Below are 18,044 nucleotides of genomic sequence, written 5' to 3'. Positions count from 1 at the left end.
CTGAACCCTTACCATATGCCTGTTTGCTTCCGGGCCTCTTTCCTCTTTTATCAATGCTGAGTCCACTATTCGTCTTCCTCTGCTTGTTCCTCTTCCGCCCACTTCAATCCCAATGCACACGGTCCATGCCATTGTGGCCAAGGCTAACACAGTTGCATTTGCTCCCTGGAACGCCCTGTTTCTGAACCTTTCCTTGTCTTCCGGGATGGGTCTGCTTGTTCTGAACCAGGATGCCTTGACTCCTCTTTTAAAGAAGCCCTCCTTGGACCCCCTTGACTATGGGAGCTAGCAATGGCGAAATTGCGGAAAAGGTAGTTACTAGTCAACTGGTGGTTACTACTAGTCAACTTCAGGCTTTTGTTGTCTCTGCAGCAGCCCTTGACCTTTAGCAGCCCAGTTTTCACCCCAATCCTGGAACTAAGAGTGTGTGCCTGCCTGTTTGGCATAATATTCTCCTCTCTGCAGTCTCTGACCATCTCTCTCTCCTTATTATGCATGATTTGTCTATGAATTTTCATTCCATAAATCACAAACTCCTCCTGTATTCGTTATCAGAAGTCGCCCATGTGAATGCAGGAATTTTGGATTGCTCCCAAGTTGTCTAAGGGGATTTCATACATTTTGTAAAACTTGGGTGTTCACCCTAAATTACTAAGGGTGATTCAGACATGGACCCCTTGCTCCCTGTGCCTCAGAGAGGCTCTGCTTCACCTCACTAATGAGGCCCTACAAGGGGAAACATGAGTCTGGGGCTGCTGATGGTATCCTTGCTCAGAGAATTGCCATTTCGATGATGGACTGCATTGTCCAAACCGATTTCTCTACCGTGAAGGGTGTGAAGAGAGGGTCCTAAACATAGCCCTCGTTACACCCATCCCACTCTCAGCCCGTCGACAGAGAAATTAGAGATGTACTCCGTCTGTAACCCCCTCCTCTCCTTCATTGTTGATGTATTGTAGGTGTGAGAAACGTTACTCTTTCCGACAGCCATTCAGACCATACCCAGATGACATCACAGAAGAGACTAGCCTGCAATCAATAGAGCAAGACGACTGACATCATGACATAGATAATTAGACATGAAGTACATATGCATCCATTGCACGAAGCTACGCAGACATTTCAGTTTATTGCAGGAAGACACAATGGATATGCTAATGACTCACATAGCTAGAGGACTGACACACACACATATACTCTTTTGCTGAGCACGAAACTGCAAGATGCACAAGAATGCATATGAACAGCTTGCTGACGCTTAAAGGCATTGTCTAGTAAAACATTTTATTTAAAAAATAGATAGACAACATAAAAAAAAAAAATACTAGCATTCTCTTTTTTAAAACTTCCTATGTAAAATTTTGAGCTATTCAAGCTCAAAATTCGCAAAAGCAAGCACATGGGCGCATCCATTTTGTGAAATGGATGCCCTCCTGTGCTGGCTTTTGCTTTTGCGGCACTAATGAAGAAAAAGCCAACCAGCTGTAATAAACAAAAGCTACCGCTGGGTGGCTTTCCCTTCATTAGTGCTGTACGCAGAGGACGGGGACCGGAGGCCAGAGCAGGAAAGCTGCAGCTGAATCTCAGTAAGTGCTATTTATTTTAAAAAAAAAATAAGCACTAGCTGGGGTTTTTTTCTAAGTTTTCCTGGCTGGAGGAGCCCGGAAAACTTAGAAATAAAACCGCAGCTTTAAAAACGTTGTATTTATGTTTGCGGTCGCTTTTGAAGCGACCGCAAACATAAATACAACGTTATTGTGTTGGAAAACGCTGCGGTTTTTCTTTCCGAGTTTTAGCATTTCCCATTTGGGGCTCTTCGAGAGCCCCAAATGGGAAATCAGCTGTAGGCAGAAACACTATGCGGCATGTAAACACAACCGCGTTGTGTTTCTGCCTGCTGTGGCTTTCACTTTGAGTCTCCGGTGTTCCCCTGGGAGCACCGGAGACCCAAAGTGATAGCCACAGCAGGCAGAAACACAACGCGGTTGTGTTGGAAAACGCTGCGGTTTTTCTTTCTGAGTTTCTCAGGCTCCTCCGAGCCAGAGGAGGCTGAGAAACTTGGAAAGAAAAAACGCAGCGTTTTCCAACACAATAACGTTGTATTTATGTATTTATGTTTGCGGATGCTTCAAAAGTGACCGCAAACATAAATACAACGTTTTTAAAGCTGCGGTTTTATTTCTAAGTTTTCCGGGCTCCTCCAGCCCGAAAAACTTAGAAAAAAAACGCAGCTAGTGCTTATTTTTAAATAAAAAATAAATAGCACTTACCGAGATTCACCTGCAGCTTTCCTGCTCTGGTCTCCGGTCCCCGTCCTCCGCGTACAGCACTAATGAAGGGAAAGCCACCGAGCGGTAGCTTTTGTTTACTACAGCTGGCTGGCTTTTCCTTCATTAGTGCAGCAAAAGCAAAAGCCAGCACAGGAGGGCATACATTTCACAAAATGGATGCGCCCATGTGCTTGCTTTTGCGAATTTTGAGCTTGAATAGCTAAAAATTTTACATAGGAAGTTTTAAAAAAGAGAATGCTAGTATATTTTTTATGTTGCCTATCTATTTTTTAAATGACATTTTTTACTAGACCATGCCTTTAATGCAACTATTATGGGTAGCCATGCAAATCAAGATGGAAGCCACAGGTACACTGGAGTGAATGGGAGAAGCTTCGAGAGTTCGAGACACAGAGAAAAGCCGACAGGCTGACTCAGTAATGCTGGCAGGACGGGTTTCCAGTGCAACCACTGTGCACAGATAGTCAAGGACACAGAGAGAAGGAAAGTTTCCAGATTATCAGAAGGACAGAGCACCTGCAGGAAACCCAAGATTAAATCCTCATAATTACAGGGTGAGAGGCTCCATTTTGAGGTCCCTACACATGTGACTCACACCTGCCAGACAGTGCCTATTCATTCGGGCTAGATAGAGCTGAAGGCAAGGGGATACAAATGTAGCACAGGTTCAAAAGCAAATGTTTTGTCGCACGGCCTTGGAGATCGGAGAAGGTAGCTTATTGGGAACACGCAGCACCTTCAGAGTCATTCCCACTATCTTGAGTTGTTGCACACAACCTGGTGTCTGTCCAAGGCTGAGAAGACCCTTTTTATCCAATTCCTGTTCACCGTTCACGCTAAGCTTATACTATGTTCCACTGGCCAACCACCTTTCACTAACTTGTAACTCTGCATTTGATACTTTTGGAGATGGTCTCAGGAGGAGCCACCAGATATGGTTTATCCACTAAGTATACTAATCCAGTATAGAACCTATATGTAGTTTGCTTTATTAACCAATCCCTTCCCCTGTTAGGTTTTTTGGATGTAACCGCATTTTGAGATGTCATGCACTATCAAATCAGTTGACAATAGCCTAGACACTGTGAGCGTGTGGAGAATGTTACGTTGTTCATGCTGCAATTCCTACGCAATAAAGACAGTTGAACTTTGTCTTATGGCTGTTACTTTCGTTCTTGGTGCACAGGATTTCCAGGGCCCAGTTCTTCTTTCATATAAATTGGGAGGCTGCTAATAGTCCCCTGACCGCCATTACAGGTGGTGGCTAGCAGAGAAGATGGTTGGTAAGACCCCTCAACAATAAGACCACCTTGTCCTGCTGCATGCCCGAAGAGCTGTGTTGTGACCTGCGAGGACCGGATGAAAAACCACATGTGGATATGGAGAGGTCCTCAGGAGTCGCCTTGGAGAAATTCCTGCATGTTTCCAGTGGGACGCCAAGCAGACCGGTCAGCCGAGTGGCAGATTGGGGGAAAGGTGGTGCCCGAGGACTTCAGCAGATCCACAGAGTGTAAGTATAGACTCAGCCTTAATACAAACCGTGTGGAGGGAAAGCTGTGGTTCATCATTTGTTTTGTGTTATTGTGAAGGTTATCTGTTTCTAGGTGTTTAGCTTAAGGTTATGGATGAAAAAAGAAAAAGTGTACCTGTATTCTAGGTGCTAGGTTGGTTTATGGATGAATAATAAGAACATAAAATAAAAAGGACACCTGTTCTAGGCAGATAGCTTAGTTACAGATTATATGTATTTGGAGATCCTGTGTCTAGGCATTATCATAGCTCTCTTAGGTCACTGAAGGTGGTTTCTTAATTTATCTCACGGATATGTTATCCTATGTGACGGTATGTGGGGTGCATTTAAAGGCCCCAAACAGTCCCTTTTGCAGGATTTTAAACACTGAAACAAAAACGGCATTTGCTTTTGTTTTTCAAGCAAAATTAAATAGCCATGTGGAAAGGACCCTACCTGTCATTACCAATGGATAAGCACCATTTTAATTTACAAAAGAAGGAGGAATGAAAGATTCCTGTCACGTGGAAAACAGAGTTTTTAAACATGGAAAACAAAAAACAACCTGCACAGTTGTATGCAAATAAAAGCAGTTTGAAAAAGTGAAAAAAAGTATCACTGCTCTCAGAAAAACCTTAGGAAAACAAAACATGATCTGTGGGTTGCCAAAAAGCAATATATATTATGTTCCACCTACAAAACTTCAGTGAAATTTGAAGAGCCACTTTGTCTGCATGAAAAATGTCAGCCCCAGGCAAACACTTTTGCTGGCTGTGAGAAAAACTTCACAAGGAAATTTCCCACTCCCAGCCTGGATGTCACATCTCCCATCTAATGACCAACCGCAGTAAAGTGTGCTGCTAAAGGTGTCAAAATTAAGTGTTCCCCAGCCCCGCTGGCTCTGAAAGCATTGACTTCAAGAAAAGTTACCCTTGGCTGGAGCATGACTAATATGTGTGAAAATGGGGCACCCACTTCAAAGGTCAAGCTTCCAACACAAAGGAGACTGATAAAAAAACTCTGGGTACAGGCTGACCCAGTGAAAACAAATCCCACATGAAGATTCACCATTAATTTAAAAGGACTGTTATCATTTAGGCCTTTTTCTCAGCAAACATAAGGTGGACTGATTTCATTTTTGCACCATATTTTATGTAATTTCCAGGTGATTTTGGGGATATAAAATTCATCTACCTGTGACTCTGGGAACTGTAATGGCCAGTTAGACTAGGTTTCTGGCTGATCTGAATATGTTCCAAATGAGAGAGTTGGTGAGTGGGTGTAGAATGAAATTAGGGATATGCTTAATAACTTACATATTCATAACTGTTGTGCTTTTTATGAAAACGGCAGGAATGTGCCACATGGGTATGCTACATGGTACGGATTTGGTGGTCGGCTTATCTAATTCTCCACGATTAGCTGAATCAGAAAATATGTTTAGTATGGCAGTTACTAGTAAAATTAAGAAGTTGTGATACATAACTAGTTTATGCCAAAAAGTTGAAAGGAGAACAAAGGGTGATTACAAATGGAAATTGACATATGTTGCTCCAGACCCCTAAACCAATCCTGACTTGGAGGCTCGGTTTGGGAGGAGATCGAAGGGTAACTGTCCAATCCTAGTGGCAGGGATTATTGCAGGGTACTTCCACAAGATTGTAAAATTGGTGGTGTCCTCGCTGCTATATAAGGGGGACTGCACTAGGACACACCACAGAAAAAGACAGGACAGACAGGAACAGACAGGAGATAGAGAGGGCTGCTAAAACTTACCACCTGAAAGCTGGAAGGAAACACCAGAGGAGATTGCTGAGAGTGCATCTGGGTAGAGCGGTCTCTCTCTAGGAAGGCCTCAAAGCTAACTGGGTCCTATGGTGGAGAGCGGGAGGCCATCTTTGAGAGTTGAGTGACCAGACCCCTGCCCTGTCTGTCCAGAGTGTCCTGAGATGCAGCTGGCTTTCCTGAACCTTAAACAGAGGCTTGCTATGTAACTAGAAGTGATCCCTGGGAAACCAAAAGGTGGGAGAGTCTGCTTCCCTTGAATACTTTCCCTTTATAGTGAGTAGGAGGAGAGGGGGAGCAAAACTGTGTATATCCTTAGCCTATTTAATCAAACATTTTAATTTAATTAATTCCCCTTTTTGGCAGAACACTACGGGGTGAATTTTGTTAAAATTCAAAATTAACAAAGCTCACTTCCCAGTGTGTGCTGAAAACTATAGCCTATGCATTAATTGGGTAATCCTTGTTGTCCAGCTGACCCCGAATTCTTTAAGGAAGAGGGTTGTCTTTATTCTTAAATCGGTCCAACCTTTTTTTCTAGCTTCCCCAACACAGGCCTTTCAGTGAGGGGGGTCTGAAATCCAAAATTCCCGAAGCATTCCAATTTTTCTGTATGACTTTCCAACATAGACCAAAGCAAGGTGGGGGTCTGAAAAACCAACAGATAAATCACCCTGTGTTTATTTTAAATCGAAAGCGTGGGCAAAATCACCATTACCATTCTTGAAATCCTACTGCTAGCCATTTAAGCCTGCAGACAAATCAAAATTACACATTACATGATGAATGCCTTTGTTATTGATCACTGTAATTATGTTGTGAAGTGAAATTTGGAGAAAGTGAAGAATTGTGATTATGTTTTTTAACTCACTTTTGTGATGTATTTATGTTAAGAGAAATTGATTGTGTTGTGCCACGGAAAAAGTGGTATTTGACATTTGCTTGCTAATTTCTATTACTTTTAATTTAAATAAATATCAATACATTTCCCATACACCGGCCTGGTTCATTGTTAGCTCAGGGGAGAGGGATACAAGGGGCATGATGTGCCTGAGATAGGGCTAAAACGCAATCTGTCAGACAGTTTGTTGCATAACTACTTAAGTGGGGAGGGAAGGAACTCCCCGTATTGAGGGTGGCTTCTCAATAAACCGTTACAGGTATAGAAGAATATCCACTTATTTGTTGAGAATCCCTGTGATGGAAGGGCAGGAAGATGGCTGTTTATATGTTATATATGTTATGGTGTCTGTATTGTTGTGTCTGGAGTATTGCAATATCTGAAAGAGCACATTGGAAGTATTAAGACCTTTCCCTTAGCTTTGTGATGTCACATTTAGGGTTGGCACATAGGACACAGAGAGTTGTGGTGGAAGTGAAAACCCGTGGTGGGGCACAGACATAGCAGTGACAGAGTTGAAAAACGAGAAAAGTTATGGTTTTGAACACGGTGAGATGACGATTGAACTGTTATAAAGAGTTGCATCATTTTTGGGCGAGGCTCGATGAGCACATGAGAGAATTGTAGGGTAGGGTAGAGTAGCCATTGAAGGCAGAGAGCAAAGTGTGGGCAGTGTGTGGAGCATGCTTTGCTAGTGGGCGTGAGCCAGAGAGGCTGTCAGAAACATTTTGGAGGAAACCTACTGTGGTTTTGAGAAGATCAAGTGAAAATGTATGGTGATTGACAAATATACAAATTTGTAATTTGTTAAAATGTGCTCAAAGAAATCCCAATTTGAGGTCAAGTAAGTATCGGCAGTTAGAAAGTGACGTGCCACCATGGGAGACAAACCCCTTAAATGCTTGTGCAAGTCTCTTCCATGGTATCAAGATAAAATATTCAAGTATAACGCGGAATGGACTCGCGATACAGAGGGCAAAATAGCAAAGCCATGGCCCGAGAGGGCAGTATTTTCGATTGTGTGCTGCAACATATGTCCACATATTTACATGCTGCATGTAAATGGAAATAATTGAGCAAACGGTTGGCCATATTAGAACTCTGGAAAATGTTTGAGGACAAGTAAGAGGACCCACCCAAGAAGGAGTGGATGCTAAGCCAACAGAATGCAGGGAGCAAAGCACTCACAGCTCCTCCTCCTCCTCCGCCTCCTCCTCCTCCTCATCCTCCTCTTCCTCAAACCGTAGATCCCACAACAGAATGTGAAGGATTTTACACCTTGAAGGAACTAAAAGCAGCAGCAGGGTATACAATCCTGTTTATGCACCACAAGGCTATATAGCAGCGAGGGCATGCTTAGTGGCACAAAACAAGCGAACAAGAGCACAGGCTCTATAGGTGATGAATACAAGGAACGTAGCAAATTACAAGCCGGATTGACGACAAAGGGGCACCAGAAAGCAGTAGGGGTGACTAAGTGACAGTGTCATTGAATGAGTGGATAGGGAGCCAAATATTTCTCAAACAAGACAAATAGAACACAGACGACCATACAAGTGCAGAAGAGGAAGTTCAGAGGCGCAAGAAGAAGGAGGAAGAAAGTAGGAAATGGGCAGAGATAATGGAGGAAGTAGATAGAAGAGAAAGAGAAGAGAACGAGGAACAAGAGTGACTGAGAAGGGAAAAGGAAGAGGCAGAAGAGAAAGAAAAGGACGACAAAGAGAGGAAAAGACAAAAGGACATAGAGTAAGGGATGAGGAGAAAAGAAGAAGAACAGGAGAGGCATTCACAGGTGAAAATGGAGAAAATAAAATTTGAAATTGAGCCGCTCGTTAAGGAGCGACAGCATAGAGAAAAGGAAGAAAGGGACAGAAGGCAGGAACAGGAAAGGAGCAGAGAAAGATGCCTCAAGGAGGTAGCTGATATTACGATAGGACCGACACAGTCAAATGACGAAAAGGAAGAGGTAATACAGAGGAGAATAGGGACACTGTCTAGGAGCAGGAGGAATAGCTCCTCTGCTCCAAAAAATTAAGTAGGAGTGTAGTAGGGTCTTCATTGATGGGGGAGAGCAATTCATTGGTCAGAATGGCAGGAAAACGACAGGGGAAACACTTGTTAACAAGACTTAATTTTGAAGATGAGGGAGAAGAAGACAGCAATGATATTGGGGGAACTATGGGTTCGGACGAAGAAGCGAGGGAAAGTGACAATGACGAAGGAAGAAGGCCGTGCCGCCCAGCCAGGGAAGTAAGCCCTGAGCGGGAGATATCATGGGGCAGAGAGGAAAACATTAGGAAGAATACGCTAGGATCTGATGGGCACTTTGACTGTCCCAAGGGTAGATCTCATAGTACAGATAAATTCACTCAATACGCACAGAGGCTGAGAGCGTATCCGGGCGGAAGAGATCAGGTATGATGATTGCATTCACTATTACCAAAGACATGGGAAAGCCCAATAGGGGAATGACACAGTTCACGTTACTAGAAAAGGGTGGCGGATGACCGCAGTATATACCTTGACAACCGACGGAAAAGGACAATTTGAGGTGCAAGCTGCCCTCGTTGACCGCAGGAGTGGGAAGTGGATATATGAGCTAGAAACACTGACAGCAGGCATGACATTAGCAGTGGGTGACATGAAGAGCTTGCTTTCAGCCATCCTTGGGGAGGTAGCTGACATGTAGAAACAGAAACGGTATCCGGAGTGTCAACACAGAATACAGTGCACCATGATGCACCATTTACAACTACAGAGCAGCCGTATGGCAGGCTCTTAGAGTACAGTCCCCAGACACATCTGACATAAGTGTGATTATGGCACGCAAAATGCATGAGAACAAAAACCCACTTTAGTATATTCAGGAGATACAAGAGCGTTGGCATCTTGAGAATAGAGAACCATGGGCTAAAACAGTTGAATTATGTTTTTACATATTGAGCCAAGGGCTACCAGAACAGGTACCGAAACAACTGAAGAAATTGGTGGGAATGGAAACAAATGTCATGGTCCCTACCCCCAACCCTCATAGGGAAGTAAATCTTCCCCTGGGAGCCAAGTTAGGGTCTCCTATTAAGGGCTTCACACCTTGCCAAAGACTCTCCTGGAGTCAGTCATGGTGCCAGGCTCATGCTTAATGTGAAGGTAATATGGGGACATGAATTTCGTATTGGGCTGGTCCAACATGGAGGCTCCCACATGGCTCAGTTCCCAGAACTGAACCATGCGATCTAGTGTTTTGGGTGTGGTTGGACCTTGGAGTTCCCGGGGCTATATAAGCCACGCCCAAACAGAGGAACACGCTTCGCATTACTCTGCAATTAGTAGCGGGACACTCACCGTGTCCAGCTCTGCCTCCTGAATTCCTTACCTGCTGAATCCTGGAATCGCGCACCCTGAAAGAACAAGAACATCATTATTACCGCACTTACCTGTGAGTAGCATCCTGTCTTCGGTCCATCTATTACCCGGTCCAGCGAACTCCAGCATCTAGGTGCCGCATCCTCTCCGGAACACCAGCATCTAGGCGCCACATCCTCCTCCGGAACACCGCAACCTGGAAAGGAGAGAGAGAAAGATCAGCATTAGTGAACAATGAATAATTCCTGTTAAGGAAGCACAAGACGCTTACCTGATTCGAGCGTCTTGTGGTCGGCATCCATTCTGGAACATCACAGCGACCTGCAAGTAAGACAAGAAACACAGGTTAGCACAAGAAAGGCAGATGATTGCCGCGCACCGCACATAACACTGCGCAATGCGCATTCGCTCACCAATTCCGGATCCACGCTGATCAGCACGCAACGGCAAAATCATTTTCCACACCTAGAGGAAAGAAAACAGAGACATTAGCAAAAGAATAAGGAGGAAGAAAGAAAGAGGAGGGACTGAAATATCAAAAACTGTGAAGAAGCAACCTACCGTAACAAGTTGGAGTCACAGCAGGACTGGACTCGCACAGGGCTCGCACCAGTGAAGTAACTCGGTCGCAACACGCCCGCTCCATCTACGCCCCCCTGCGTTGAGAAGCAGGACGGAGAGCGCATCGTACAAAAAATCAAGATGAGGACAGGTCTGAGGAAAGGTCTGGATTTCAAGGGAGGCGGGGGTTAAGCAGCAAGGAACAATAAGTTTAAACCCAGCACTCCTGTATTGCAGGCCCAACTGTCTGAAACATTACCACGGGAAGAGGTTCGAGAGGGAGTGAAGGGTCCAGCCAGGCTGAGTGACATCCCTGTGGATACCAGGTGAGCGTTACAGAACGTGAAGCCTTCATACCACTATCGACCTGGGCGTCATGGAAACATCAGAAACCGACCAATTAGCCCAGTTGTTGGGACAGTTACGTGCTGAAGTACATTCCGCAAGGCAAGAGACCAACGCCCTGAGGAAAGAATTGATAGTTGCTAAAGAGCGTACTGACGATTTGAGCAGACAATTACTCCAATCACAGGCGGGACAGGCCCCACTGCCTGGTAGCGTTCCATCAATGCCAACATCATCAGCCAGTCCGGTACAGATAACCCTTCCTGGAGCATTTCCATTAGCTCCACCTGGACGATTTACAGGGGATCCCAAGAAGTATGCGACATTCATGAACCAGTGTTGTCTTCATTTCCTTTGCAGGCATGGGGCCTTTCTTAACGACCAGTCACGGGTTGCTTTTGTTTTATCTTACTTGAGTGGCAGTGCTTTGGATTGGCCTGTACCGTTAGTAAGTCAGGATGACCCTCTGCTACATGACTTCAGGGGTTTTCAACAGGAGATGGAGAAACTCTTTGCTCGCCAAACCCATGGACAGGCATTGGATAACGAACCTTTGTCCCTTCGTCAAGGAAATCAAGACCTGCTAACATACATAGCAACATTCAACAGGCTTGTTGTTGAAGTTGGGTGGCCTGAAGATAAAAGGACCACGTTATTCCATCGGGGTCTAGGAGGAGAGTTAAAGGACGTTCTTGCTCTAGTGGTTGATCCACCTAAGGACTGTGCAGAATTGATCTATCTTGTCGTTCAGCTCGACCAAAGGCTGCAAGACTGAAGAGCAGATCGGACTAGATTGGACACTCGTGCTATGTATGTCCGGTCAAAGGACAATGCCTCACGTTCGGCAGACAATATTGAGGAACCTATGCAAATTGGAGGGGTAAGGGCCCCTTTAACCAAGGCCAAAAGAGACAAGAGAAGGCACAAAGCAGCAGCAGTTATGTCTATATTGTAGGAAATCTGGCCATTTCCTTAGAGTGAAACCTCAGAAAAGAACCACAGGGGCCACAGAGAAAGAAGACAACAAGGAGTCGGAAAACTACCAATCCCGGCAAGCGTAGAGGTCCGTTTGTCTAGCGAGGAAGGTGAGCCACAGACCTCACACTTTGCATTACCTGTGATCTTGATCAACCACCAACAACCGTCTCAAATGCATTCTGTGGAAGCATACATAGATAGCGGAGCAGTTGGGAACTACATAGACCAAGATCTGGCAGCAAAAATTGAGCTTCCCTTACGCCTAAAGTTGACTACTGAAAAGGTCACCACTGTTGATGGTACAGAAATAGCTTCCGGTCCAGTAACCCAATGTACAGCAGCATTAACCCTTCTGTGCCAGGATGGACATCGGGAATCTATTGTTTTCAACCTCATCAAGGCGACTCAGTTTCGGCTAATCCTAGGGATGCCATGGTTAGTAGCTCACAACCCTCAAATAGATTGGCGTGCAAAGAAGTTGGCCTTTTCCGGCCACTGCGCTCTCACTTGCTACCACAGAGAGAAGCAACCAGCAGATATAAATACATTGGCTCTGGGAACAGCGGCGATGGTACTGGGCGTGACTGGAACCCTACCAAATGAAATCCAAGATTTCAAGTCGTATTCCAAAAAGAACAAGCCAATACCTTGCCACCACACAGGCCTTATGACTGTCAGATCGATCTTGTACTTGGTGCAAAAATTCCTTGTGGGCGAATCTACGCACACACAGAACCTGAAAACCTCCATTTGAAGTCCTATTTAGATCAATACCTGGCAAATGGGTTTATTCGCCTGTCTAAATCACCGGCAGCCTCTCCATTATTCTTCGTACCAAAGAAGGAAGGTGATTTACGCACTTGCATCGACTACTGCATGTTAAACCAAATCACCGTAAAAAAATGCTACCCACTGCCTCTTATTCCGGAACTGTTAGATCAAGTCAAAGATGCCCAAATCTATACTAAATTGGACCTTAGGGGGGCGTACCATCTTGTTCGGGTAAAGAAAGGAGACGAATGGAAAACAGCCCTTCGCACCAAATATGGCCTGTATGAATACCAGGTGATGCCCTTAGGGCTTTGCAACGCCCCCGCTGCATTCCAATTCTTCATGAACAATGTCTTAAGGGAATTGATCGACGTGTGTGCCTTGGTCTACATTGACAATATCTTAGTGTATTCTGCTTCAAAACAAGACCATGTCAAGCATGTGCGTTCTGTCCTCGCAAAACTCTGTCAACATCATCTATATGTTAAACTCAAAAAATGTTAATTTCATGTCACCAAAGTCGAGTTCCTTGGTTTTGCTCTCACTCCAAAGGGGATCCGAACGGATCTGCACAAGGTAGATGCTATTTTAACTTTGCCGTCACCGACTTCTCTCAAAGGAATCCAGAGCATGTAGGGTTTTGCAAATTTTTACTGCCGAGTCATCCCAGGTTTTTCTCAAATAGTGCATCCTATCACATCACTATTACGAAAAAACAATAAGAAATTCCAATGGACAGAAGAAGCAGAAAAGGCCTTTCAAGAACTCAAAAAGAGGTTCACTTCTGCCCCGATTCTACGACATCCTCGCCCAGACCTCCCTTACGTGGTGGAAACAGACGCCTCAAGCATGGCAATGGGAGCTGTTCTTTCACAAAGGGACCCCGAAACTGGTCAGTTGCATCCTGTGGCTTTCTGGTCACATAAGTTCTCGCCTCTGAGCTCAAATATGCTACCACGGACAAAGAACTTCTAGCTATTAAATCAGGCTTTAAGGCTTGGCGACATCACCTCTTAGGTGCTAGGCATACCACAACCGTAATAACTGACCATCGAAACCTACAATACTTAAAAACAGCGAAGGCTCAATCTTCACGTCAACTGCGCTGGGCCCTTTTCTTCGCAGAATACAACTATGTGATCACGTTTCGACCAGGAGTCAGAAATGGAAAGGCTGATGCCCTCTCCCGTATGGGAATTGACAAAAAGGTAAACACGACCCCAGACCAAGTGGCCATCATCCCAAGTGACAAACGTCTAGGGCTTACAATAACATTGACTCAAAGTGAACTCCAGAGCAAGATTCAACTCTTAATGAGTCCTAAGCTATTACAAGAATGGAGTATACAAGGGGAACATCACGTAATTAAAGATCAACTACCATATTTCAAGGACCGTTTATACTTGCCAAGTAAAGAATTACAGGAACAAGTTATCTCTGGCTATCATGACTCCTTAATTGAGGGTCATCCGTGAATCGCTAGAACATTAGCCAAGGTGAAAAGAAATTACGGGTGGCCCACTTGGCGCAAAGACATTATTCAGTTTATCCAGTCCTGCGGTGTGTGTGCTCAAAATAAATCGCAGAAGCAGAAACCAGCTAGTCTTCTTCAGCCATTGGAGATTCCACCTGCACCCTGGCATACGCTGTCTCTCGATTTTATCACAGACTTAGCTCTCAGTCAAGGATTCAACACCATTCTAGTGGTTGTGGACTTGTTTTCAAAGATGGCACATTTTATTCCTTTGAAAGGACTCCCAAATGCATCTAGCCTGGCAAAGGTATTGCTTGAACATATCATACGACTACATGGTTTTCCTTCGATCCTGATCTCCAACAGAGGTAGTCAATTTTTGTCTAACTTCTGGATGAAGTGCTGTTCAATGGGCCAAATTGATATTAGACTATCCACGAGTCACCATCCCCAAACGGATGGCCAAACGGAGAGAACGAACCAAACACTCGAGCAATACCTACGCTGTATGCTACATCAACTGGAAGGAAATTGGAAAGACTTGTCATGGATAGCGGAATATGCGTATAATAATTCTCTACACACCAGCACTGGGCAGACTCCTTTTTATATCATATATGGTAGACATCCACGCACTTCTGAACTAGACGTTCCAACCCTTTGTAAATGGCAGCAATAAAAACCCTACACACAACCATCTCTCAAGCCTTCAAAAAGGCAGCTGAACATCTACTCCAAGCTAAGTCCAACCAAAAGAGATTCTCCAACCAGCATCGTAGGAAGGCTCCTGATTATCAAGTTGGGGACGAAGTCTGGTTAGCATCAAAACATGTGCCCACAAAAGGAACCCAGACCTTTCGCCCACGATATCTAGGACCTTTCCCCATTGAATCAATAATTAATCCAGCAGCTGTTAAACTAGCCTTACCATCGAATATGCAGATTCATCCTGTGTTCCACGTATCTCTTCTGAAACCTGTACAACCTGGAACCCGTGTTACAACACCACCAAAACCAGTAATTGTCAATGGAGAACCGGAGTTTGAAGTTAAAGACATCCTGGATTCGAAATACACCAGATCGAAACTATATTATCTAGTAGATTGGAAAGGATATGGCCCACAGGACAGAATATGGGAACCTTGTGAGTACATTCATGCTCCACGCTTGGTAAAACGGTTACACCAGAATCACCCAACCAAATCAGGACCAGGCAGAAGGTCTACCGTGAGAGTGGCCTTGGGGGGGGAGTGCTGTCATGGTCCCTACCCCTAACCCTCATAGGCAAGTTAATCTTCCCCTGGGAGCCAAGTTAGGGTCTCCTATTATGGCCTCAAAGGCCTTGCCACCTTGCCAAAGACTCTCCTGGAGTCAGCCATGGCGCCTCTGGCGCCAGGCTATTGCTTAAAGGGATGGTCTAGTAAACATTTTTATTTAAAAAAATAGATAGGCCACATAAAAAAAAATACTAGCATCCTCCGTTTTAAAACTTCCTATGTAAAATTTTGAGCAATTCAAGCTCAAAATTCAAAAAAGCAAGCACAGGGGCGCAGCCATTTTGTGAAATGGAGACCCTCCTGTGCTGGCTTTTGCTTTTGCGGCACTAATGAAGGAAAAGCCAGCCAGCTGTAGTAAACAAAGTCTACCGCTGGGTGGCTTTCTCTTCATTAGTGCCGGGACTCGGAGGACGCGGACCGGAGACCAGAGCAGGAAAGCTGCAGCTGAATCTCGGTAAGTGCTATTTATTTTTTTTACAAAAAATAAGCACTAGCTGCAGTTTTTTTTCTAAGTTTTCCGGGCTGGAGGAGCCTGGAAAACTTAGAAATAAAACCACAGCTTTAGAAACGTTGTATTTATGTTTGTGGTCGCTTTTGAAGCAACCGCAAACATAAATACAACGTTATTGTGTTAGAAAACGCTGCTGTTTTTCTTTCCAAGTTTCTCAGGCTCCTCCGGCTCGGAGGAGCCTGAGAAACTTGGAAAGAAAAACCGCAGCGTTTTCCAACACAACCGCGTTGTGTCTGCCTGAATCTGCTTTACCATTTGGGGCTCTCGGGCTCCCCACGGGTAGCCCGAGAGCCCCAAATGGTAAAGCAGATTCAGGCAGACACAACGCGGCATTGCGGAAAACAACGGCGTTGTGTCTGCCTGAATCTGCTTTTCCATTTGGGGCTCTCGGGCTCCCCACGGGGAGCCCGAGAGCCTCAAATGGAAAAGCAGATTCAGGCAGACACAACGCGGCATTGCGGAAAACCGCGTTGTGTCTGCCTGAATCTGCTTTCCCATTTGGGGCTCTCGGGCTCTCCACGGGGAGGCCGAGAGCCCCAAATGGGAAAGCAGATTTAGGCAGACAACGCAGCATTTAGCATTTCCCATTTGGGGCTCTCGGGCTCCCCATGGGGAGCCCGAGAGCCCCAAATGGGAAATTAGCTGCAGGTAGAAACACTACGCGGCATGTAAACATAACCGCGTGTGTTTCTGCCTGCTGTGGCTTTCACTTTGGGTCTCCGGTGCTAGCACCGGAGACCCAAAGTGATAGCCACAGCAGGCAGAAACACACACGGTTGTGTTGGAAAACGCTGCGGTTTTTCTTTCCAAGTTTCTCAGGCTCCTCCGAGCCGGAGGAGCCTGAGAAACTTGGAAAGAAAAACCGCAGCGTTTTCCGACACAATAACGTTGTATTTATGTTTGCGGTCGCTTCAAAAGCGACCGCAAACATAAATACAACGTTTTTAAAGCTGCAGTTTTATTTCTAAGTTTTCCGGGCTCCTCCAGCCCGGAAACCTTAGAAAAAAAACGCAGCTAGTGCTTATTTTTTTTAAAATAAATAGCACTTACCGAGATTCAGCTGCAGCTTTCCTGCTCTGGTCTCCGGTCCGCGTCCTCCGAGTCCCGGCACTAATGAAGGGAAAGCCACCCAGCGGTAGACTTTGTTTACTACAGCTGGCTGGCTTTTCCTTCATTAGTGCCGCAAAAGCAAAAGCCAGCACAGGAGGGCCTCCATTTCACAAAATGGCTGCGCCCCTGTACTTGCTTTTTCGAATTTTGAGCTTGAATAGCTCAAAATTTTACATAGGAAGTTTTAAAACAGAGGATGCTAGTATTTCTTTTTTATGTGGCCTATCTATTTTTTAAATAACATTTTTTACTAGACCATCCCTTTAATGGAAGGTAATATGGGGACCTGGACTTCGTAATGGGCTGGTCCAATATGGAGGCTCCCACATGGCTCAGTTCCCAGAACTGAACCATGCGGTCTAGTGTTTTGGGTGTGGTCGGACCTTGGAGTTCCTGGGGCTATATAAGCCATACCCAAACAGAGGAACACACTTCGCATTACTCTGTGGTTAGCAGCGTGATGGTCACAGTGTCCAGCTCTGCCTCCTGAATTCCTTACCTGCTGAATCCTGGAATCGCGCACCCTGAAAGAACAAGAACATCATTATTACCGCACTTACCTGTGAGTAGCATCCTGTCTTCGTTCCATCTATTACCCGGTCCAGAGAACTCAAGAATCTAAGTGCCGCATCCTCTCAGGAACACCAGCATCTAGGCACCACGTCCCCCTCTGGAGCACCGCAACCTGGAAACGAGAGAGAGAAAGAACAGCATTAGTGAACACTGAATCATTCCTGTTAAGGAAGCACAAGACGCTTACCTGATTCGAGCGTCTCGTGGTAGCATCCATTCTGGAACATCACAGCGACCTGCAAGCAAGACAAGAAACACAGGTTAGCACAAGAAAGGCAGATGATCACCGCACAACGCGCATTCGCTCACCAATTCCGGCACCACGCCGATCCGCATGGCAACGGCAAAATCATTTTCCACATCTATAGGAAAGAAAACAGAGACATTAGCAAAAGAATAAGGATGAAGAAAGAAAGAGGAGGGACTGAAATATCATAAACTGTGAAGAGGCAACCTACCGTAACAAGTTGGAGTCACAGCAGGACTGGACTCGCACAGGCTTGCGCCAGTGTAGTAACTCGGTCGCAACACGCCCGCTCCATCTACGCGTCCCTGCATTGAGAAGCAGGACGGAGAGCGCATCATACAAAAAGT

The 18,044-nt window shown here is 45.2% G+C and overlaps 1 protein-coding gene across 2 annotated transcripts in view; it reads left to right on the top strand.

Moving 5' to 3' along the window:
- CHADL (chondroadherin like) overlaps positions 1-18,044 on the top strand; it is a 372,075-nt gene that overhangs the window by 236,183 nt on the left and 117,848 nt on the right. Inside the window, exon 1 of one of the 2 annotated variants that reach the window (XM_069654438.1) lies at positions 3,528-3,801. The exons of the other annotated variant lie outside the window; for it this stretch is intronic. Coding sequence (XP_069510539.1) covers positions 3,614-3,801 — 188 coding nt within the window. The 5' untranslated portion in view covers positions 3,528-3,613. Of the gene's footprint in view, positions 1-3,527; positions 3,802-18,044 lie in introns of those variants that run through there. 2 annotated transcript variants of the gene reach the window in all.

Source organism: Ambystoma mexicanum, chromosome 3q (genome assembly GCF_040938575.1).
Source record: "Ambystoma mexicanum isolate Mex_15411 chromosome 3q, UKY_AmexF1_1, whole genome shotgun sequence".
Lineage (NCBI taxonomy): Eukaryota > Metazoa > Chordata > Amphibia > Caudata > Ambystomatidae > Ambystoma > Ambystoma mexicanum.
Note: the sequence above shows the minus strand (reverse complement) of the source record. Positions and strands in the feature narration are given on the sequence as shown.